Raw genomic sequence first — 26,048 nt, 5'->3', positions numbered from 1 at the left:
CACAATCGCTGCCAAGTCCCAGAGCCTGTGTGAACAACGAAAGCACACACGAGCATGGCCAAGAATCAGCAGCACACCGTCACCGGACTATGACGTGTTCACACATGACGTGGGATGTCAAGGGTTCAGAGAAATGGTCTGAATGTGTTTCGCAGTAAAACATTAAGGGGTTACATGTTGACGTGTGAAATGTTAATGTGTGACAGTCAGGTGTGGTGTTGAACGGTGGGGAAACACAAAGCCGTCTCCAACTTATGGGTTATACTCCTCTAGCTGACACTTAGCACTGAGCATGGCAGCTTTCAGCTCTCTTCGTTTTATATCATTCTTTCCTTTGGAGATTGTATGAAGCCCTATCCAGACAGGATTAGTTTTACCTGCAATTATTACTGGAGTAGGTAACAAGGTGGACCAACGAGGGAGGAGTGTCTCACAGAGTGGACAGAGAGTGGACACAGGGGTTAAAAACTCCAGCAGCACTGCTGTGTCTGATCCACTCTACACCAGCACAACACACACTAACACATCACCACCACGTCAGTGTCACTGGAGAACAGGGTGAAAGAGGGCAAACAAAGTATGCAGAGCAACAGGTGGACTACTGTCTGTAAATGTAGAGCTGCACAGTGCTCCTGTGTGCTCAGTGGAGCTGAGAGGATGGAGGGTGAGTGCAGAAACAAGGTTGTTTAAATGGCAGTGGTAAAATGTTACGTGACCTCTCCCCTAGAGAACAGGTGCTGAGCGGATCACTGTGGTATGTGTTCCCTTCATGTAAAACTGATTTATGTGTGTTTACATACCTCTGTGTGTTCTATGGGACTCTCTGACACACACAGGCACTGCAGCCATTCGACCAATAGAGTCAGCAATGCTGGACGCTTTGTAGCTCCCTGGAAACAACAGATATCCACAACAACAAAAATCCTAGTTATTCTGTTTAACCGCTTCCCCTGAGAATCTGAACTTTAATCACACACTCACTCAGTCAGTCACTCACACCCGTGGACAGTTTCACACACTCACCCAGTCACACACACCCATGGACAGTTTCACACACTCACCCAGTCACTCACACACCTCTGGACAGTTTTATACACTCACCCAGTCACTCAGACCTGTGGACAGTTTCATACACTCACTCAGTCACTCACATCTGTGGACAGTTTCACACACCCACCCAGTCACTCACACCCATGGACAGTTTCACACACTCACCCAGTCACTCACACCCATGGACAGTTTCACACACTCACCCAGTCACTCATACACTCACACACTCACCCAGTCACTCTCAATTGTAGACAGTTTCACACACTCACCCAGTCACTCACACAAACACTTACACCTGTGAACAGTTTCATACACCCACCCAGTCACTCACACACTCACCCAGTCACTCACACCTGTGGACAGTTTCACACACTCACCCTGTCACTCACACACTCACCCAGTCACTCACACACTCACATCTGTGGACAGTTTCATACACTCACCCAGTCACTCACACCTGTGGACAGTTTCACACACTCACCCAGTCACTCACACAAACACTAACACCTGTGGACAGTTTCACACACTCACCCAGTCACTAACACCTGTGGACAGTTTCACACACTCACCCAGTCACTCAGACCTGTGGACAGTTTCACACACTCACCCAGTCACTGACACCTGTGGGCAGTTTCACACACTCACCCAGTCACTGACACCTGTGGACATTTTCACACACTCACCCAGTCACACACCTGTGGACAGTTTCACACTCACCCAGTCACAAACACACACACACACACACACACTTGCACCTGTGGACAGTTTCACACACCCACCCAGTCACTCACACCCATGGACAGTTTCACGCACTCACCCAGTCACTCATACACTCACCCAGTCACTCACACTTTTAGACACTTTCACACACTCACCCAGTCACTCACACCTGTGGACAGTTTCATACATTCACCCAGTCACAAACACACACACACTTGCACCTGTGGACAGTTTCACACACCCACCCAGTCACTCACACAAACACACACACTTACACCTGTGAACAGTTTCATACACCCACCCAGTCACTCACACCCATGGACAGTTTCACACACTCACCCAGTCACTCACACCCATGGACAGTTTCACGCACTCACCCAGTCACTCATACACTCACACACTCACCCAGTCACTCTCAACTGTAGACAGTTTCACACACTCACCCAGTCACTAACACAAACACACACACTTACACCTGTGAACAGTTTCATACACCCACCCAGTCACTCACACACTCACCCAGTCACTCATACCTGTGGACAGTTTCACACACTCACCCTGTCACTCACACACTCACCCAGTCACTTACACACTCACATCTGTGGACAGTTTCATACACTCACCCAGTCACTCACACCGGTGGACAGTTTCACACACTCACCCAGTCACTCACACCGGTGGACAGTTTCACACACTCACCCAGTCACTCACACAAACACTTACACCTGTGAACAGTTTCATACACCCACCCAGTCACTCACACCTGTGGACAGTTTCACACACTCACCCAGTCACTAACACCTGTGGACAGTTTCACACACTCACCCAGTCACTAACACCTGTGGACAGTTTCACACACTCACCCAGTCACTAACACCTGTGGACAGTTTCACACACTCACCCAGTCACTCAGACCTGTGGACAGTTTCACACACTCACCCAGTCACTGACACCTGTGGCCAGTTTCACACACTCACCCAGTCACTGACACCTGTGGACATTTTCACACACTCACCCAGTCACTGACACCTGTGGACATTTTCACACACTCACCCAGTCACTCACACATGTGGACAGTTTCACACATTCACCCAGTCACAAACACACACACACACACACACACACACACTTGCACCTGTGGACAGTTTCACACACCCACCCAGTCACTCACACCCATGGACAGTTTCACGCACTCACCCAGTCACTCATACACTCACACACTCACCCAGTCACTCACACCTGTGGACACTTTCATACACTCACTCAGTCACTCACACCTGTGGACAGTTTCATACACTCACCCAGTCACTCACACCTGTGGACAGTTTCATACATTCACCCAGTCACAAACACACACACACTTGCACCTGTGGACAGTTTCACACACCCACCCAGTCACTCACACCCATGGACAGTTTCACACACCCACCCAGTCACTCACACAAACACACACACTTACACCTGTGAACAGTTTCATACACCCACCCAGTCACTCACACCCATGGACAGTTTCACACACTCACCCAGTCACTCACACCCATGGACAGTTTCACGCACTCACCCAGTCACTCATACACTCACACACTCACCCAGTCACTCTCAACTGTAGACAGTTTCACACACTCACCCAGTCACTCACACAAACACACACACTTACACCTGTGAACAGTTTCATACACCCACCCAGTCACTCACACACTCACCCAGTCACTCATACCTGTGGACAGTTTCACACACTCACCCTGTCACTCACACACTCACCCAGTCACTCACACACTCACATCTGTGGAGTTTCATACACTCACCCAGTCACTCACACCTGTGGACAGTTTCACACACTCACCCAGTCACTCACACAAACACTTACACCTGTGAACAGTTTCATACACCCACCCAGTCACTCACCCAGTCACTAACACCTGTGGACAGTTTCACACACTCACCCAGTCACTAACACCTGTGGACAGTTTCACACACTCACCCAGTCACTAACACCTGTGGACAGTTTCACACACTCACCCAGTCACACACACCCATGGACAGTTTCACACACTCACCCAGTCACACACACCCATGGACAGTTTCACACACTCACCCAGTCACTCACACACCTCTGGACAGTTTTATACACTCACCCAGTCACTCAGACCTGTGGACAGTTTCATACACTCACTCAGTCACTCACATCTGTGGACAGTTTCACACACCCACCCAGTCACTCACACCCATGGACAGTTTCACACACTCACCCAGTCACTCACACCCATGGACAGTTTCACACACTCACCCAGTCACTCATACACTCACACACTCACCCAGTCACTCTCAATTGTAGACAGTTTCACACACTCACCCTGTCACTCACACACTCACCCAGTCACTCACACACTCACATCTGTGGACAGTTTCATACACTCACCCAGTCACTCACACCTGTGGACAGTTTCACACACTTTCGCAGTCACTCACACAAACACTCACACCTGTGAACAGTTTCATACACCCACCCAGTCACTCACACACTCACCCAGTCACTCACACCTGTGGACAGTTTCACACACTCACCCTGTCACTCACACACTCACCCAGTCACTCACACACTCACATCTGTGGACAGTTTCATACACTCACCCAGTCACTCACACCTGTGGACAGTTTCACACACTTTCGCAGTCACTCACACAAACACTCACACCTGTGAACAGTTTCATACACCCACCCAGTCACTCACACCTGTGGACAGTTTCACACACTCACCCAGTCACTCACACAAACACTAACACCTGTGGACAGTTTCACACACTCACCCAGTCACTAACACCTGTGGACAGTTTCACACACTCACCCAGTCACTCAGACCTGTGGACAGTTTCACACACTCACCCAGTCACTGACACCTGTGGGCAGTTTCACACACTCACCCAGTCACTGACACCTGTGGACATTTTCACACACTCACCCAGTCACACACCTGTGGACAGTTTCACACTCACCCAGTCACAAACACACACACACACACACACACTTGCACCTGTGGACAGTTTCACACACCCACCCAGTCACTCACACCCATGGACAGTTTCACGCACTCACCCAGTCACTCATACACTCACCCAGTCACTCACACTTTTAGACACTTTCACACACTCACCCAGTCACTCACACCTGTGGACAGTTTCATACATTCACCCAGTCACAAACACACACACACTTGCACCTGTGGACAGTTTCACACACCCACCCAGTCACTCACACAAACACACACACTTACACCTGTGAACAGTTTCATACACCCACCCAGTCACTCACACCCATGGACAGTTTCACACACTCACCCAGTCACTCACACCCATGGACAGTTTCACGCACTCACCCAGTCACTCATACACTCACACACTCACCCAGTCACTCTCAACTGTAGACAGTTTCACACACTCACCCAGTCACTAACACAAACACACACACTTACACCTGTGAACAGTTTCATACACCCACCCAGTCACTCACACACTCACCCAGTCACTCATACCTGTGGACAGTTTCACACACTCACCCTGTCACTCACACACTCACCCAGTCACTTACACACTCACATCTGTGGACAGTTTCATACACTCACCCAGTCACTCACACCGGTGGACAGTTTCACACACTCACCCAGTCACTCACACCGGTGGACAGTTTCACACACTCACCCAGTCACTCACACAAACACTTACACCTGTGAACAGTTTCATACACCCACCCAGTCACTCACACCTGTGGACAGTTTCACACACTCACCCAGTCACTAACACCTGTGGACAGTTTCACACACTCACCCAGTCACTAACACCTGTGGACAGTTTCACACACTCACCCAGTCACTAACACCTGTGGACAGTTTCACACACTCACCCAGTCACTCAGACCTGTGGACAGTTTCACACACTCACCCAGTCACTGACACCTGTGGCCAGTTTCACACACTCACCCAGTCACTGACACCTGTGGACATTTTCACACACTCACCCAGTCACTGACACCTGTGGACATTTTCACACACTCACCCAGTCACTCACACATGTGGACAGTTTCACACATTCACCCAGTCACAAACACACACACACACACACACACACACACACACACTTGCACCTGTGGACAGTTTCACACACCCACCCAGTCACTCACACCCATGGACAGTTTCACGCACTCACCCAGTCACTCATACACTCACACACTCACCCAGTCACTCACACCTGTGGACACTTTCATACACTCACTCAGTCACTCACACCTGTGGACAGTTTCATACACTCACCCAGTCACTCACACCTGTGGACAGTTTCATACATTCACCCAGTCACAAACACACACACACTTGCACCTGTGGACAGTTTCACACACCCACCCAGTCACTCACACCCATGGACAGTTTCACACACCCACCCAGTCACTCACACAAACACACACACTTACACCTGTGAACAGTTTCATACACCCACCCAGTCACTCACACCCATGGACAGTTTCACACACTCACCCAGTCACTCACACCCATGGACAGTTTCACGCACTCACCCAGTCACTCATACACTCACACACTCACCCAGTCACTCTCAACTGTAGACAGTTTCACACACTCACCCAGTCACTCACACAAACACACACACTTACACCTGTGAACAGTTTCATACACCCACCCAGTCACTCACACACTCACCCAGTCACTCATACCTGTGGACAGTTTCACACACTCACCCTGTCACTCACACACTCACCCAGTCACTCACACACTCACATCTGTGGAGTTTCATACACTCACCCAGTCACTCACACCTGTGGACAGTTTCACACACTCACCCAGTCACTCACACAAACACTTACACCTGTGAACAGTTTCATACACCCACCCAGTCACTCACCCAGTCACTAACACCTGTGGACAGTTTCACACACTCACCCAGTCACTAACACCTGTGGACAGTTTCACACACTCACCCAGTCACTAACACCTGTGGACAGTTTCACACACTCACCCAGTCACTCAGACCTGTGGACAGTTTCACACACTCACCCAGTCACTGACACCTGTGGGCAGTTTCACACACTCACCCAGTCACTGACACCTGTGGACATTTTCACACACTCACCCAGTCACTGACACCTGTGGACATTTTCACACACTCACCCAGTCACTGACACCTGTGGACAGTTTCACACTCACCCAGTCACAAACACACACACACACACACACACTTGCACCTGTGTACAGTTTCACACACCCACCCAGTCACTCACACCCATGGACAGTTTCACGCACTCACCCAGTCACTCATACACTCACCCAGTCACTCACACCTGTGGACACTTTCATACACTCACTCAGTCACTCACACCTGTGGACAGTTTCATACACTCACCCAGTCACTCACACCTGTGGACAGTTTCATACATTCACCCAGTCACAAACACACACACACTTGCACCTGTGGACAGTTTCACACACCCACCCAGTCACTCACACCCATGGACAGTTTCACACACTCACCCAGTCACTCACACCCATGGACAGTTTCACGCACTCACCCAGTCACTCATACACTCACCCAGTCACTCTCAATTGTAGACAGTTTCACACACTCACCCAGTCACTCACACAAACACACACACACACACACTTACACCTGTGAACAGTTTCATACACCCACCCAGTCACTCACACACTCACCCAGTCACTCACACACTCACATCTGTGGACAGTTTCATACACTCACCCAGTCACTCACACCTGTGGACAGTTTCACACACTCACCCAGTCACTCACACAAACACTTACACCTGTGAACAGTTTCATACACCCACCCAGTCACTAACACCTGTGGACAGTTTCACACACTCACCCAGTCACTCAGACCTGTGGACAGTTTCACACACTCACCCAGTCACTGACACCTGTGGGCAGTTTCACCCAGTCACTGACACCTGTGGACATTTTCACACACTCACCCAGTCACTGACACCTGTGGACATTTTCACACACTCACCCAGTCACTGACACCTGTGGACATTTTCACACACTCACCCAGTCACACACCTGTGGACAGTTTCACACTCACCCAGTCACAAACACACACACACACACACTTGCACCTGTGGACAGTTTCACACACCCACCCAGTCACTCACACCCATGGACAGTTTCACGCACTCACCCAGTCACTCATACACTCACCCAGTCACTCACACTTTTAGACACTTTCACACACTCACCCAGTCACTCACACCTGTGGACACTTTCATACACTCACCCAGTCACTCACACCTGTGGACAGTTTCACACACTCACCCAGTCACTCACACATGTGAACAGTTTCATACATTCACCCAGTCACTCACACCTGTGGACAGTTTCACACACTCAACCAGTCACAAACACACACACCTGTGGACAGTTTCACACACCCACCCAGTCACTCACACCTGTGGAGTTTCACACACTCACCCAGTCACTCACACACACACCCAGTCACTGACACCTGTGGACAGTTTCACACACTCACCCAGTCACTAACACACACACACACACACACTTACACCTGTGGACAGTTTCACACACCCACCCAGTCACTCCCACACTCACCCAGTCACTCACACCTGTGGACAGTTTCACACACTCACCCAGTCACTCACACCTGTGGACAGTTCCATACATTCACCCAGTCACTCACACCTGTGGACAGTTTCACGCACTCACCCAGTCACTCATACACTCACACACTCACTTGGACCTGTGGACAGTTTCACACACCCACGCAGTCACTCACACCCATGGACAGTTTCACACACCCACCCAACCACTCACACCCATGGACAGTTTCACACACTCACCCAGTCACTCACACCCATGGACAGTTTCACGGACTCACCCAGTCACTCACAACTGTAGACACTTTCACATACTCACACCCATGGACAGTTTCACACACTCACCCAGTCACTCACAATTGTAGACACTTTCACACACTCACCCAGTCACTCACACCTGTGGACAGTTTCATACACTCACCCAGTCACTCACACCTGTGGACAGTTTCACACACTCACCCAGTCACTCACACAAACACACACACTTACACCTGTGAACAGTTTCACACACACACACACAAGCCTGTGGACAGTTTCACACACTCACCCAGTCACTCACACAGTCACTGACACCTGTGGACAGTTTCACACACTCACCCAGTCACTCACACATGTGGACAGTTTCACACATTCACCCAGTCACTCTCAACGCACACTTGTGGACAGTTACACACACTCTCACACACACACACACACATCTGCAGTACCACAGTGGCCCGATACAGAAACTGTAGTTTGGGAAATAATATTAAACTTTATTAAATTCAACATTTTACAGAAATACAAGTATAAAAATAGAATCCTTTCGGGTTTACATTATTTTTCCCAACATTACAACAGCAAACTGTAATTCTCTTAGATATCCAGCGTATACGGGAATATCGAAGTGAAATATAACTGTTAAGTGTTGAAAAGGAAGCCGAAGGTTTATGAAAAACGGCTGACCTCAAGGCAGCAGTGAATATTTGTAAACATTTTTATGTGCGTTTCTTGGCGAAGTTTGGCCAGAGTTTAGTGCACTATCCCCATCCTCACTCCATTCACTTCTCTGTGTGAATCAAGGACTTAAATGGGAAAAAAATAAAAACTTGTTTAGTGCATGTGCACATTAATGAGGGGATCGGAAGTCCTCCAACCCACACACACTGAAACAAAACCATACACTCAGTGTTCTGTTGGCTCCTAAAGTAATGTCCATTTCACATATGAACTCCAAAAACACTCTAAATAAACTCTGGACTATCTGCAGATGTCCTGGAGTGGTCCTTTCACATGTGCAGCACAGAGCGGGAGACGCATTCTCACAGTGGGAAACGCTCCTCTCCCTTTGGTGTGTGCAGGACATACTAATAGCAAGGGGCTTTAGAGAACATGTGATAAAACGAGCCATTTTTTTTTATGTCAAAACCAGTCTTTAGAATTGTCCCGCCCCTCATCTTAGTCTGTCCAATCACAGCGCAGGACCTGCGTTTATGTGACAGTGCAAAGATAAGGAAGAGCACTGAGTAAAAACAGAGATAAAAAGAGAACTCAGTGAAAACGGCTAAAAAACAGAGCTTCTGCTCCTCGCTCCTCACTGCTGTGCGCTCGGGGTCGGGGTGAACAGCGAGCGGCTCGTTATCATTTAAAGGAACAGGTGCGTTCTGAACAGGGGCTGTTTACACAGGGGGAGAACACTGCTGTGGGGTCACAGACGTTTCATTAATAAACAGAACTGTGCTCCACTGTGGAGAAGAGCGAGAATATAACACATTTTAAGGCTTACTTTTCCAATTCAAAACACCAGAAAATGATAGAATATGACAATCACAGTAAATACAAATTGAAATGTTTCCAGTTTCTGATATAACACTGAGGCAGTTGAACAGAAAGGTAGCATCAGAAAATGCTGACAGTGTGCTGAGGGAAAGGGGAACGAAAACACTGTTGTATCAGAGCAGCAGGTCAAAGCGCGAATCAAAACAAAGCTCAGTGAAAGCAGCGTAAAGGCCAATTCATATCTGGAAAGTGCTGCTTTCATTAAGTGCCTATGTGCTGATATACACATCTGAAAACAGCACTGTTGCACAGTTCATACTGTCGCCTAAACTACAGGCATACAAAAAGAAACAAAACAAAACTGAGGAGGACTACACAAAGTGCTTTTTTGACTTCAAACGAGCCTCTGTCTGCTCTGAAAAACTCAGCTGTAAACAGGGAACTGTACTCTAATTGTTCCTGGATGTATGTGTACAGCTGTTAGAGATAGACACGGCTGCTACGAACACAGGAACACTGCCTAAACTCCTCTGGTAAAAACAATCCGGCTTTAGGTTGTATTCACATTAATCTGAGTTCCATCAACGGAAATCCATACAAAATCAAAACAATACAAGAAACTTTAAAGGCTAAGCACCACCTAAAGTCCCTGAACAGTTCACATTACTGAAGCTAAAGTGAATGTGTGTCAGACTGAAAAACAGTCTACTTCACTACTTTACTTAAAAAACTGAAGAAACGTCAAATTCTCCGCAGACATCAACAATTAACAGAACCATGGACACACTCATTTCCACCAAAGAATCCTGGTTCTGTTCAGGATTCTTATGACCTTGGTGCTATCCAGAGAACCGGCCCAGTTTTCTGGGAACCAAGGAATGTAATCAGCAGGGGGCGCTGTGGGGGCTTTGTTCCAGCATCACTGTGGCTGAGGTAAACAGAGTCAGGACAGAGTCATGGTTTATCCACTGTTTACACGTGTTCTCTGGAACACCATTGAGGACAATACTGTAAACGACCCCCCAGCTCCACTGCACCATAACGCTTTATTTGAGGCTCTGAGCTCTTTCTGAACTTCTTTATTTTGTCTCATGCACGGATGCTTTTACGATTCATGTCGAAAACAAACTTGTCTGGTTCGGGAACCAACTAATGCTGGTGGAAACTTGCTGAACTGCTTCATATTAGGCTTGTGGATGGGAACCGAACCGGTTCCACTTTGGTGGACATGGGCTACCAGACAGCAGCACAGAATCCCACTCAGTGGTCAGAACTGGGAGTTCCCACAGCTATTTTAACTTTTAATATTAGCATTAATACTGAACACATTTACTAATCAGGTCCTTTTCAGACTGACGATAGACGCTGCACTTGTTTGAAAGGGTCACGTCAACAGTGTGTGACCATGCCGTCCCACAAATGTAGCCTCGTGTAAACAAGACGCTCAAAACAATAACAGTTAAATCTATCGGATGAGTGATGAGTTATGATTGAATTAAAGTTGAAACCCAAACATTCTAGATGTGGATTTGTTTACAGAGAAACCCTGTCTCCACAGTGGAGAGTTGCTGTCCACCATCTGTGACGTTTGGGACATTTCTGACCGATTCTGAGGACAGTGGTGAATCACGAAAACCGTTTTTTAGGCGTAATTCCTGAGTGCAGTTTGTTAAAAATATCTAACTATTGTTAAACCACAACTCAGGAACTCGACTCACTGTACCGACTTATTAGAATGTATCTTATTATCTGGTGCCTAGCCTTTAATGATAAACGTCAGCCTCATTCTGACGACACCTGAAGGAACCCTGACTCTTTGGTTCCTACGCACCACAATCACTTGTCACTGTCTTTTGGTCTCCTCCAAATAAGGGAAGAGTGAGTAGAACGGCATTGGCAGTCTCGTGTTAAACGCAGCCCTCAGACAGAAAAGACTGACCGACCGTCCACTGGGTTAGGGTCGACCTGCAATACAAGATGAAGATATGATTAGATAATACACAGGACTTTGTGTGAATCAGCAGGAATGTGAGCAAGAGTACAGAGGGCGGACCTCGGAGTACACTGGAGGCGGCTGGAAGCGGAACTCCTGAATGTAGGGGAAGGCCCAGCCGTCCAGCTGTCTCTCCGGCACATCTGTCCACTGGGGAGGTGAGACAACTGGACGACGTTGCTCCAACTCCTCTTCTGCTACAACATCTGCATAGCTCGGAGGGGCTAGAAAACAGCAATACAAACAAAGCTGGTCAGATCCAGACTGATCTTACACTGATGTTTTATTATTGTCCTGTTGAGGCCTGCTGATAACTCGTGTCAAAGTGTAAGCCCTTAATCTTAGCCATGCCCTCTCTCAGTGTTGGGACACAGCATGTTAGCGGTGCGCAAATTCAACTAGTTCACATCATGGGAACCCAAATATTCATGACTCCAAATACTGGCTACACTCTCCTGTTACGTCCTGTGGTCCAGCTCCCTCTTACAGCTTTCAGAAAACAAGCATGAACAGAGGAGGAATGATCACAGAGTACGGACAGATGCCTCTGTCTCTATCTGTCTTTAACGCAGAGTACACACAGGCCTTAAGGCTGATGTATGTAAATGGGCCCTGCTCTGATTGACTGCCTTAGTCACTCAAAAAGCCGAGCAGCACGAAATATACAACATAATCATGAGTGGGCGGAGCCTAACTGCTGTAGACCGAATAAGATTCATGCATATCATTCATTCATTGTCTGTAACCCTTATCCAGTTCAGGGTCGCGGTGGGTCCAGAGCCTACCTGGAATCATTGGGTGCAAGGCGGGAATACACCCTGGAGGGGGCGCCAGTCCTTCACAGGGCAACACAGACACACACCTATGGACACTTTTGAGTCGCCAATCCACCTACAATCCACCTATTTTTGGAGCGTAGGAGGAAACCACACTCCTCACAGATAGTCACCCAGAGCAGGACTCCAACCCACAACCCCAGGGCTATCTGCCGTGCCACCGTGTCACCCAGGAGTGAATTTATGTTTCTAAATATATATATATATATATATATAACTCTAATTTCAGTAAGGCAAGGGCATTTGTAACAAGGCGCCTTTAAACCAGTCCCAACAGTGAAAAACCCTGAGGTGCAACGTACAATAGTTTTCATTAGAGATAGAAAGTGTGCAAAACTGAATAAACCATGGTGCTTTCAGCACAGCAAACATAATGAAGCTCTATGGCCAGGGAAGTGCGGCGTGGACAAAACAGCAATTCCCCACTAATTATTTTTCATTAAAGAGACTGAGTGCCATCAGAACTGTGCAGCAAAGGCTTTGCTTTTCAGTGAGACATGTTTTCTGTGTGTGCTTTGTTTACTGTGTTTCTCGCTGTTCAGACCACTATTGGGTCTAGTACAGAACCATCTCCTTATCACGTTCTGCTTCTTTCACTTATTGTGCAGCACTGCTCTTCAGGACACAGGCTACTGTGGTGAGAGTGTGGCCAACAACTCTGTATTGTAGGTTTACTCTATAGCTAACTTTTCCTTAAAGGGGACATGTCTCTCGTTAAGTACATGTGCACATTTATTTAGGGATCTGGAGCCCACCAACCCACACACTGTGAAACAAGAGCACCCAGTTAGTTTTCTGTGTGCTGCCCGAGTCAGAAAACACGGGATAGAATGTGCGCTTGGGATTCCGCTTCTGACATCAAGTTCAAAGACTTTAGAATGGCCCCGCCCCCTCGTCTGAGTCTGTCCAATCACAGCGCAGGACCGTGTTTATGTAAGAGCGCAAAGATGAGATTAAATGTAGCAAAATGGACAAAACGTGCACAGAGAAATAAAAGCACTAAGTAAAAAGAGGACTGAGTGAAAACGGCTAAAACCAGAGCTTCTGCTCCTCGCTCCTCACTGCTGTGCGCTCGGGGGCGGAGTGAACAGCGAGCGGCTCATTATCATTTAAAGGAACAGGCGCTGTGTAGACAGGGAGAACGCTGCTGTGGGCTTCAATCAAAGCAGGTCAAAGACCCAGAACTGTGTTCACATGAGGAAACAGGTGAGAATACATCCCTTTAAAAAATAAAATAAAATTGCTGTGCTGTTTGCTTGTACAAAGGGTGGTGGTGTAGTTCAGATTCCTGCAAAGCTTGACAGCCACTGGGCACCGGAGCCTGTGTAATGTGGCATGGTAAACTAGTCATGACAGGGAGTAAATTTAAATTTATTTCAGGCCTCCAGTCTTACCTTCAGGAGTGTCTGGCAGGGTGAGGGGGAGCCAGCCTGTGCTGAACCCACTGATCACGCCGAGGCTGCGACTGCCAAAGCCACTGTAGGGAGTCGTGCCGATCACCACAGGAAGCTCCACTTTCAGTTTCCTGGCACCTGGCACCTGAACTATAACCTTGGGAAAGAGAAGAAGAACAGAAACCCAGCTGATGCAGATAAAACACTTTCAGATTGGAATGTAACTCTCTGGCCTTGTCTGACAACAGTGCACTACAGAACAGGGATGTGCACGGGATACTCGAGTACTCAGTTAACCATTTAGGTGCCAGTATACAAAAACAGAATTTGAATCATGTTAAAATCAACATGGGAAATCAAATACCAAACCACACCATATAAAAAGACTGAGGAACTTATGAGAAACTGAACTGTGGACCCTCTGAGCGACTCGTTAGCGATCTGAAAATGACATGTATATAATGCACACATCTGAATTTTAAAGAATTACGCAGCAAATATAAATGGCACTTACAGCTAAGCAGTACTCCACTTTGAGAATGTCAGAATTGAGAACGGATGGAGAGACCGGAGGTATCTTCAGTGTTTTTCCATTCCACGTGACGGAGCAGCCGGACGGGACGTGACTACCTCTCACACTGGCCACAACCTGCTTGTGTGTCACAGTCTTTCCCCTGGTCTTGTAGGTCTGGATCTGGTAAATCTCCGCTTTAGGCATCGCCAGCCGAGAGGAGCAGTTCTCCACTTCTGCGTAGATGGGAATGGCCTCTCCTGAGAGGAGCACAAAGACAACATCACGCACAGGACCATGAAAAGCTTCACTTTGGTGCCACAAACTGTGAACGGTAAACAAATAGATTCAATGTTTACAGACAAAGGAATGATCATCTTTTGAAAGAGGCGTGAACCAAGACCTGGCACAGACCCGTCTCAATACAAAGCTCAACATTAATTCACACTCTTTGATGTAAAAAGAAACGCTGGCGTAAAATATAATTATCAAGTTTAAATTCATAAACTGAAGCAGATAAACGTACATTTGGAAATGACGGTATTATGTTGGACTTCCTGTTTACGTTTCTTTTCTTCATGTAAAAGCCTACTGTCGGTCACGTAAAAGCCTAAGTGCCGCAAATTAGCTTCATCTAGACGCCTGTTCTACATGCGCTGGATCCTATTCAACACTGTTTATCTGTAAAAACAAAGTAATTAAAAATATAGAATTCAGGATTTTATTGTGTATAAATAACTGCTTATATAAGAAAATTAAATAAATATTAAAGCAGCACCCGAGCGTAAGAGCTTCTCGCTTTTTCTGCTTAGAAACAGAACACCTGATCTGGATTGGGGGGGGGGGGTCTTCCATAAGCCCCTATACTCCATGATGCTACAATTCTCACCTGATACTGATGTGATTATATAAAAATAAAATAAAATAAACCAACATTTTACTGAATTATTCATTCATTCATTGTCTGTAACCCTTATCCAGTTCAGGGTCGCACTGGGTCCAGAGCCTACCTGGAATCATTGGGCGCAAGGTGGGAATACACCCTGGGCACTCACAGGGCAACACACACACACACATTCACTCACACACTCACACCTATGGACACTTTTGAGTCACCAATCCACCTACCAACGTGTGATTTTGGACTGTGGGAGGAAACCGGAGCACCCGGAGGAAACCCATGCAGACACGGGGAGAACACACCAACTCCTCACAGACAGTCACCCGGAGGAAACCCACGCAGACACAGGGAGAACACAGCACACTCCTCACAGACAGTCACCCGGAGGAAACCCACGCAGACACGGGGAGAACACACCAACTCCTCACAGACAGTCACCCGGAGGAAACCCATGCAGACACAGGGAGAACATAGCACACTCCTCACAGACAGTCACCCGGAGGAAACCCACGCAGACACAGAGAGAACACACCACACTCCTCACAGACAGTCACCCGGAGGAAACCCACGCAGACACAGGGAGAACACACCACACTCCTCACAGACAGTCACCCGGAGCGGGAATCAAACCCACAACCTCCAGGCCCCTGGAACTGTGTGACTGTGACACTACCTGCTGCGCCACCGTGCCGGCCATTTTACTGAATTAGATTGTGGATAATAAAAAGGTTCAAGGATTAAAATAAAACGTTTTATTACGAGTCATTCATTAACTTTCTTGTAATCTCACTCCTCTACAACAACACAGTAAAAATATTCACAACCCCATTGCATCAGTGATGATCAATGTTCTGGAGAAGGTTTGACGTGTACAGGAAGGTTATACAGGAGCTTAAACACTACTCCGTTTTATACGAAGGACTTGAGCTTCTGTGGGACACAGAGGGTTACCTGTGTATTATTTGTAACTTTTCATGATATTGATCTTTGAAATAATTCTATTAAACAAAGCTACATTATGCAAATGATCCCTCTAAACCAATCGCAATGCGCGTGCAGTTAACTGGGAGCATTCCGACCAATCACAGCTCTCAGACTGAGATACAGAGTGACTCCATCTGTGGGTCTTTTAATGAATCAAGACATTCATTTCATTCCACAAATTACATTATGTTTGTTCTGTGTAGTGCAAGCCCATTTAACCCAGTCACACGATCACATGACTGATCCCCCAGGGCATCCACAGTGTTTTGGAGTATTTTGAGTAACACTTTTTATAAAATTCCTCATCATTTGCTAGCTCTCAGGTCTTGTTGCTTATTGAAACACATCTAATGAGTTTTTACGAAGCCCCAGTGTCAGAAAACGGCTAAACAGAAAATCCTACAAATGTTGAAAAGCAAGAACCGAGATGAGGATGTTGCTCTATTCCTGCTCCATAGGGCAGTAACACTGACTTATTTCTGCTGTTTCAGATCATTTAAGGTGGAAATGTCTCCACACTCAGGAGACGGCTAGCTGCATTAGCGACAGTGCTACAAACTAAACAGCTCGAGTTACACATGAGTTTCTGTGGGAATTCAAACAGTGAATAAAAATTAAAAACATGTAGCTCAGTTTTTGTTGAACACAGCAGCTGTGACAATTTCATGGTAAATGAACCTATAAGTCACGTGTTTTCCTGCTTTGTCTTGTTCCCACCATGTGCTTGTGACTCCTCATGTGATCATCTGCCACACCCCCTTCTGTGTCATGTGACTCTTGTTCTCAGGTGTTTTGTATTTGCCTCTAGTATATAAACCCTGCCTCAGTGTTGGGCAGCCATTTTACATCTAGGTCTTTCTGTTTTGGTTCAGCTGTTATTCTCCTGTCTCTCTGTCCAGGTCTCTGTTTGTTATGAAGTTTCACGTTCTTTTGATTTGTTTCTATTTTATTCTTTGTTTGATTCCATTGTGTCCTTTTCATTTAATGGAAAAAAAAAAATCTGGAAATGGTGTCTTGAACATGTGTAAATTCACTTTGATTCACACTGTGCCTTCATCCTGAAACTCATCAACCACTCTGACACCTTTATTAACACCTGGATGAGTTATGATGATTTATTTCTAACAATATTTTGGGCTACTTGGGTGACTTTTGACTTTCAGGGTCTCTTAGCAGTATCAGCCGTCCACAGCTTGTATTCTAAACTAATTCAAACACGTCTTGGTCGCTTTATCAATTTATATGCCATTCTCCATAAAATCTATTTACTACTGCTACATCAAAACAGCCCAGGGATTCAACGCTGATGACAAACTGACTAAATACACCCCAGAAGCCAAGACAATATATCAGCATTTTCATAATTATCAGTGTTCACTGCCTATTTTTATCATTATCAATTTTGCCAATTAGTTGCTGCAGCCCAGAGACTGGATCTAGTAATAGACAAATGTGTGCCTGAGTGTCATAGACAGGTGCAGTGTCTGTTACATCCAGTCCTTACTTCCAGTCTTCATTTCAGTATCAGATACCCCACACACACACGTCGTCGTTATATGTCAGAATGACACTACAAACACACACTGAGAATGATCACTACAGTTCATCTCAGAAACTGAACTTCTGGAGTCTCAGAACTGACATTAAACATTAACTCAGCACACCATGAGATAACGCACCAGCAGCCTACCTCTGAGCTGAGGAGGCCACATGTTGGTCAGCAAGAACATAAGAAACCAGAGCTAGTCAGTGAAACCTACATATAACAAGCGGTAATAATATAATCCTTGATTTCTCTCACCTTTGCTGTAACCCATCCGCTCTATTTTGACGTTCAGGGAGACGGGACCCGAGGCAAAGATCCAGCAGCCAACCATCTTCTCGTTACTTTCTGACACAGGACACTGAAGAAGAAGAGGGTGGACACTGAGTTGGAAGAACACTATCAAACATCTGAATATTTTAGTGTTGTTAAAGTTAACTGGTAAAAAGGGGACATGAGTTACTTATCCCTTCAAGTTTGTAACAGAAACCATTTAGAGAGCTCGACATTTATCAAAAGTGTTCAGATTCTGATGAAAACCACATAAAATAAATAAATAAACATAGCCACTTTTCTAAATTTCATTTTATAATCTAATGTTAGTGACTACAAACTGAAGGGTTTATGAACTCCAAGGGGTTCATACCTCCAGGGGTCTACTGAAGTTAATACCTCCTACTGATTTGAAGTTATTCAAGCTGAAGTGGACCGTGAGCAGGTGGCCTCTCCAAGTGCCCCTTTGGAGTCCAAAATGAAAATAACTTGTTTTATTTCAGAACAAATGGCACTTTGAATTTTTTCGCAGTACACAGGAGTCTTTACTTGCTTTCTGTTCAACTCTCTTCCTTGCTTCTGTAGCATCTGTTGAAAAGAACGCAGGCATACACTTCACATCCTGGGCTGGCTGGTCAGAATGACCTGTAGTGGGCTCTTCTGGTGCTGATTGGCCTGAAGGTCCTGCAACATCTGAGAATTTCTTCAAAATGTTTGGTAAGTTCAACCAGTAGTGCTTCCCTGAACTCTTTTTGTGTGAGGGACACTTGTCCACTAATTTTGATCATTTGCTGATCCAGGATGAAACTATTCAGGCAAATATCCATAACAGTATCAATAAAATGGAAAAAGAAAAGAAAGATCTGAAAGAACACCACCACCCATGTGCTGGTTATAGTCTTTGATTGGTGCAGGAACTGGAACATTAGCGGTACTCCACAGGCCTTGTTCATTGCTCTCCCACCTCTTCACTGTGTCACATTCGTAGGCCTTATGCATGGTGGACCACACTTTTGAGTCCATCCACTTTACATACAGCAGATTTTCTTGTCTGCACCAGTGGATGGTTCCTCTCTTGGCTTTCTTTGGTAGGTCATTTTTTTGCTGTTTTTGGAAAGCCCTGCCAGTTGGTATGAATGTTCCCACGTGCAAGAGTATTTGGGGCTTGTGTAAAAAAATATTGTCCATGTACTCTTTGTATCCACTGCGAAGAACTGAATAATCAAGCAACATCTTGACTGAAACAATGGTATTCTTTTCCTCATAGACAAAAAAATACCCACTTTCTGAGTCTGCAAGAACAAACAATTTGTAGCCCCATTTAGTGGGCTTTGCTTTTATATAATGTATAAGTCTATGTCTTGCTTTAGAAGCCATTGTTCGCTCATCTATTGACAGTTCTCTCTTGTGGAGGAAAAAAGTGTGACGTGCTGAAATAATTTCTAAATATAGGGGTTTAATCTTGAAGAGTTTGTCGTACCCTTACGTTCCTGAGGATCAGAAAGATGGAGATTGCTTGAAATGGCTCTTGCTGGTCATCACCGAGACAGTGAATGGAAGCCTGTAAATCAGTTTTTGGACCAGAAATATGTTACTTTCTTTGCTTTTACGAAGCCCATGAATTAGTGACATGAAAGAGTAAAAGTGGATGGAAACAGGTGTCCGTTTCAGTTTCTTGACTTCTCTACAAACTTATTTGTGTTTTCCACAAGTGTTTGGACAATGGACGTGCTGAAAAACAGCTGGAACAACTGCAGTGGTGAGTATGACTTGGACATTGAGCGGTGGTCCTGGTGGTCGCTTTGGTTGAAATGTGGGAAATCTGGGCTGTTCGTCTACGTCTGTGATGTTATGCCACATGTCTTCATTTGGCCCCAAAACCTGAGCGGGGCCACCAACTTGCCTTGTTGTCTTCTGAGAAACAACAGGAACATCTGAGGTGGAGTAGGACCTTCCCCTTGCCACTGCAGGTAATGTCAGGGGGTGGTGGTAGATATATCAGAGCTTCTGCTCCTCGCTCCTCACTGCTGTGCGCTCGGGGTCTGGGTGAACAGCGAGCGGCTCATTATCATTTAAAGGAACAGGTGCGTTCTGAACAGAGGCTATTTACACAGGGGGAGAACACTGCTGTGGGGCTCGTGGGGTTTGGACCAAAGCAGGTCACAGACGTTTCACTAAGAACCAGAACCGTGTTCCACTGTGGAGTAGAGTGAGTATATGAAAGATAATCAGTGCCTGCTTTGTCATGCTTACCACCAGTTCCGGAGAATTAACATCAACATGGCTGATGATAAGAAGTTCTCTGCAAACATGAAGATCATGATACTGTGGCCTCTGAAGAACAGCCTTCACTGAGTAATGTACACTGCCATGCTTTCCACTGAAGGAAGACACAAGGGGTCTGCAACACAGTTCCAAAAGCCTGGGGTCAGCTTTGTCATTTACACATTTACACCAGCAGAACATGGTTATCAGTTACTAAGAGCATGTGATGAGGCGTCATATACTGAACCATGGTGTATCAAATTGTGTAAATTTCTGAGAATTACCTTTGAGGCAGTTCCAGTTCAAAGGGTATTTCATGGCGTCCTGCTTCAAGGATGAGGCCGTCATCACCTGCTTAAAGGAGCCGATTTGAAAAGGTTTTCCCTCACAGTGGAGTACAGTAAAATGCAAAAGAACATCTATAATTTATTTAAAGCAACAGTAGGTAGTATTTTTAACCTTAAAATTACAGCTTCAAAGTCATTGCGATGTTCCACTGAGCTGTAACAGGGAGAACAGAGCCTCTATTGTTGCTACTCTGGGCTCAACACTGCATAAACTGCACTATGTAACTTTGGGTGGAGAGCAGGAAGTAACCCACACTAGGGTTGTGCGGTATAACGAAAATACCATATACCGTATTTTAAAATGTGGACGGAATCTTAAAATGAGAGCGGTATTTATGACGTGTGTCAAATTTCAGTTCTGTGTCTTTAAAAGTCGGCTAAAATGATAATGTGCATTTAAGAGAGCCACAGGGAGGGGGCGCTGTAGAAGCTCAATGACTGCTGATATCACGGTCTAAAAACAAGAGAAGAAAAGCACAAGCCCAGTAGCCCACTGCAGTTGAGAGTTTAGCGCTGAGTTTGGGTTAAAAAGAGAAAGAAATTAAGCTGTAAACAGATATAATTCTTACAAAATCCTTCACTCAACTTGGTGCTCAGAGGTATATGGCTTTATCTTCTACATATGTGTGTTTTGAGCCTCAGTTCACTGAAAAATCTGCTGTGGTGTGTGCTAATCCACAAGAGCCCGTTAGCGCCAGCTGTTTCTAAACAGTGTAGAACCTTCTTATTTTGATTAATTTTGCACCAGTTGCTGAAATGTGCTCCCCCAGAAATGTTTTTTTTATTGTCAACACATGTGTCTGTGTGCAGTGTTGGGCTGTGTTTAGCTAAATTCACTCGACTTTGTGCTAGGATATAAGGCTCAGTGCAGTCTGACGGAGCACCCTCTCCCCACAGTAACACCGTGTACAGGGAGATTATTTTGAGACCCTATTACGGTGTGAGAAATGTGGATACCGCCCATCCCTACCCCACACCCCAGCTCTCTTCCTTCTATCTGTGGCGTGCCAGAAGCTAATTTGCATAACCCCGCCTCCCAAGAGCACTTCCACGCTGCAGTGTAATGCTGTAAATCCAAATTCAATTCTGAATATGATATCAATTCCCAAATAAATGTTTTGTTCTGTACACGAACATGATTTGAAAGTTGGCAGTTTCGACTGGAACGCTGGTGAGGTCTGGTCTAAACAACGCAACCTACCTGTGGCTTCTAGGAGTGTTTCTGACAGACGGAGATACTCTCGTTCCTCCGAACACTGGGATAGGTTCCGGAGTTGGAATATGCTGAGTGCACCTGAAGACTGGCTACCTGATCCATCCATCCAGCAAACTCTTCCAAATCCAGTGGCATACAGCTTGAGGGCTTTGATTCTCGTTGGAGCGGAAAGTTCCATCAGAACGTGTCCAGACACAACCTCCCCGGAGCTGTAGCCACTGCCGCTGTCGTTGTCAAAAACTACACCCAACATTTTCACTATGTCAGCCATCGCTGGTTCACCGCTGATAAAAAGAAAACAAAATAAAAACAAAGGTGTCAATGAAGGAAAGATTCATACTCACGTACATACTCACTCACATTTAGCAAATGCGCCACAGGGGGCGCTTACTCGCTACTGAGGGGTTTATAAATCTGCTGGGTCTAATCCACTCGCACCAGCGCAACTGACACCCCACCACCACGGTACCTGCTCTGTGGGGGTCCTGACCATTGAAGAACAGGGTGAATAGGACAAACAAGGTATGCAGAGCAACAGACAGACTATAGTGTGAGAAACTCGATGACCCTTAGGGCACAGAGAGGAGGAATATGAAATAAATCACTATTTATAGGTTTGCTGGAGTCCAGCTTTAAAGCCCTGACTGACATTTGGATGAATTCCTCTGGCAAAGTTAATTCTAGAAAAAAATACTGAGTCAATAAAACGAGACGATTCATTCAGTGATTCGTTGATTCAGAATATCAGACTGTGCTTTTAATTGGATTTTAATTGTGGAAGTAAGGTTATTAATATTTATTACATCTTAAGTCTTCGATCTGGACGTAATACGGCCATAAAACGCGTGTGGATAAATTCTACAAAAATACTTAAGACTCATTTAGAGTAATGAACCTGTTCAACTGATTTAGGGAATGAACCGATTCCCAAAGCCGTTGGTCCACGAGCTACAAAAAGTTGAATGCTTACAAAAAGCGACGGCTTACTGCATTCCAGACTTTTCGTTTACTAATTTACAGGTTCTCGCAAGTTAAAGCCATTACATACCGATATTTATAGACTTTACTCACCTCAAATTGACAACTCAAACGCCGTAGGAAACGGCTTTTATGCCGCTCACAGCTCAGGGTTGGGGCTCTCTGACCGGGATATCTATAAAATGGCTTGAGGTTCTGCAAACCGTGACCATTTCTGTAGGACTGCTTCTCCTGCTTCTCTTGTCTAACATTAGTACACCGCGTTACTTGTTCGCCACACCCCGAAAAACACATAACAACTTGAGTGTAGTACAGAAGTGTCGTCTCAGGATTCCAACACTTGATAAAACATTCGGAGAGTCGAAACGCTTGGAATCGACTCAGTCTCAAGTTATATTTTTCAGTCCACTTGAGCTTGGCATAATTTACATATTTGAATTATATATAACTATGAACTTTGACCAGTTTTAAAAAAAGCAGACTCTGTGCATTTACTACTCGTATGGAGCTGTCTTGTTGAAATCAGAGAAGAGTCGATTCATAGATTCCCAGAATCGTTCGTTAACTTGGCCGAGTTCTTTGGAAGAGTTGCTGTCCCTAGGGGCGGGGATTGAAGTGCAGCAGAATGCAGCGATTGGCCAGAACGAGAACGTAACTAGCACGTGCACAGGCAGTGGAGTATTTACCAACAGACGTGATCTCCGGACACGGACCAATCCCAGTGCGGCAGAAGCGCGTGGACAGCGCTGTGATTGGAGGACCGCGGGTGCGCAGCCAATCGGAGAGCTGCTCACTCCACGTGGACAGGCCGTACGGCGCTCAATACACCATTGTTGTGTTTGTAAATAACACGGTTTGGGACCATTTCACATAAGATAACTCAAACCAGACTTCAGGGCTGGCCGTTCTCACTTTGCACATACTTAGTTCTGGCTCTAGTTATTCGTTTAAAGTGAGATTTGTGTCTATTGCAGACTTTAAAGGTTTATTTATCAGTTAGCCAGATAACTTAAGCCTAAAATTGAATATTGCCCAATAGGAAAGTTCCTCCGCCTTTCTCTGTAGGACAGGCTTGACTTTGGGCTTGATCTGTAAGGGGAAAAAAAACATACAGCAGTGGTTCTGAATCTCCCGGGTTATTAATTAAAGGGCCAGGATTACATGAGTGGATTGGTCAGTTACATTTAAATAGTGACCGTGATTGGACGGTTCTTCTGCATTTGTTTCTGATCAGACCTATGCTCCCTGCACATTTATGTTTTAAACTCATGCAAAACAAATTTTACCACCACAGATGTTATATATTTCTGTTCCTTTTTAAAATTATATTAAAAGTGAGTGTGTTTTTATTGTTCTCCTCTGTCATTTTTACCATATAGCTGTGTAATAGCTTATAACCACCAGATTTTTCAGATCCGGTGCTGCCTTTACACATATGATCCTGAATATGGATTGAGATTAAACTGAGCCAGAAATCTTAAGCCCAGAGTCAGACATGTCCAGTATAAAAAGAGCTGAGGGTCAGGTTTTAAGTTTCATGGCTCACTCCTTCTTTGCGGAATACCCTCTGGTATCTACCCGCTTCAAATTAGCTCCAGAGCTGATAGTGAATCATACGTTCTGGAAGAGCTGTGCTTCCAATGGAAAGGCACAGGAAGACAAGACAGGAGGACCCTCAGAGGACACCCGTGCCAAGGGGCTTCATAAGGCCGTGATCCGTCTCTGGCTCTGAACGCAGACATCACCACGAACAGCAGACCGAGTCTGAATAAAGTCACTCCTCGTTATTGTTGGGGATTTGACTGAGCGCGGACGCAGCGTTTCCAGGACGAGTTTGCTCATGCTGTGTGGGTTTTACCAAAAACAGGCCCAGCATCCAGTTGAAACCAAGCACAGATCATGGTGGAGTCAGTCAGCACTGCACTGGTGGTGAAAGACCTCAGCCAATGACAGCATTGTTCCAAGCAAACAAATCCCAGCTGTCATGACTTCTGCCACTGCGTATGACACATCAGAGACCGTCCAGGTTCGTTAAGCTCACGGCGTTCTCATATCTGTCAAACAGCAGTGTACTTTCAGCCTCACACTGGTGGAGAGAACGCAAACACAGAGTGTCATCCTGATCCCTTTATCATCCTGGGGAAACTGCTCTTTATCACCACCCAATGGTGAATATGAAGACCTACATGCTGCAGGGTGTGGAGTGTTCTGTTTCTTTTTCATATTCATTTGTACAAGCACAGGACAGGACGGTATTTATAAATTATAATTAATTATTTATTGTGCATCATGTGTGTGTGTATTCACCTCTGTAAGTATTCCCACTGCTCCATTCTTCAGGATGTTCTCCCACAGCGTGAAGGACAGCCCTTGCGTCCAAATGGTTTAGAGAAATACAAAATGGATCAGAAGAAATATTCAGAAACGACAAGAGCAGTGATTATATGTCGATTCCGGGACGTTTATTATTTTTATTTAATATTTTATTTAACCAATCGTTAAGAACATGTTCTCGTTTACAGTGGGAGTCTGGGAAGCAGCAGATGCCACTGGAGGGAAAGAGAAATATTAAAATGGAGGTGAGAAAAAGGAAAGAGAAAAAATAGCATCTTTACAAACATCAACGTGTGTCCGTAAAAATATCTCTCG

The 26,048-nt window shown here is 45.7% G+C and overlaps 1 protein-coding gene across 3 annotated transcripts; it reads right to left on the bottom strand.

Annotated features, from left to right (window-relative positions):
- Window positions 1-816: 816 nt before the first annotated feature.
- Window positions 817-23,738, bottom strand: LOC136710115 (arrestin domain-containing protein 4-like). 3 transcript variants are annotated; one of them, XR_010804574.1, is made up of 10 exons: window positions 23,493-23,738; window positions 22,407-22,705; window positions 21,143-21,212; window positions 20,847-20,994; window positions 18,579-18,681; window positions 14,896-15,152; window positions 14,382-14,538; window positions 12,212-12,375; window positions 11,990-12,123; window positions 817-890 (listed from the first exon to the last, which is right to left on the bottom strand). XR_010804574.1 is itself a non-coding variant. In XM_066685765.1 (9 exons), exons 2-9 carry the CDS (start codon window positions 22,690-22,692, stop codon window positions 12,079-12,081), a joined length of 1,230 nt encoding a protein of 409 aa, XP_066541862.1. In that variant the 5' UTR covers window positions 22,693-22,705; window positions 23,493-23,738; the 3' UTR covers window positions 9,181-12,078. The 3 variants fall into 3 exon arrangements, 2 of the variants coding, with proteins under 2 accessions (XP_066541862.1, XP_066541864.1); XM_066685765.1 differs by lacking the exon at window positions 817-890 and having other exon boundaries at window positions 9,181-12,123; XM_066685767.1 differs by lacking the exon at window positions 817-890 and having other exon boundaries at window positions 9,181-12,123; window positions 21,143-21,209.
- Between the last annotated feature and the right edge of the window lie 2,310 nt (window positions 23,739-26,048).

The sequence above is a fragment of the Hoplias malabaricus genome, chromosome 11, assembly GCF_029633855.1.
Source record: "Hoplias malabaricus isolate fHopMal1 chromosome 11, fHopMal1.hap1, whole genome shotgun sequence".
NCBI classification, from domain to species: Eukaryota; Metazoa; Chordata; class Actinopteri; order Characiformes; family Erythrinidae; genus Hoplias; species Hoplias malabaricus.
The sequence above is the reverse complement of the archived record's forward strand: the minus strand, read 5'-3'. Positions and strand labels throughout refer to the sequence as shown.

What these genes read in the sequence shown, in the direction of transcription:
- LOC136710115 (XM_066685765.1), bottom strand. Translation starts at nt 22,692, where the DNA reads ATGGCTGACATAGTGAAAATGTTGGGTGTAGTTTTTGACAACGACAGC. An exon ending in GAACTGGAACTGCCTCAAAG is followed by an intron (nt 20,995 to 21,142) that starts GTAATTCTCAGA and finishes ACTGTGTTGCAG; the next exon opens with ACCCCTTGTGTCTTCCTTCA. An exon ending in GCGGATGGGTTACAGCAAAG is followed by an intron (nt 15,153 to 18,578) that starts GTGAGAGAAATC and finishes TGCTCCTCTCAG; the next exon opens with GAGAGGCCATTCCCATCTAC.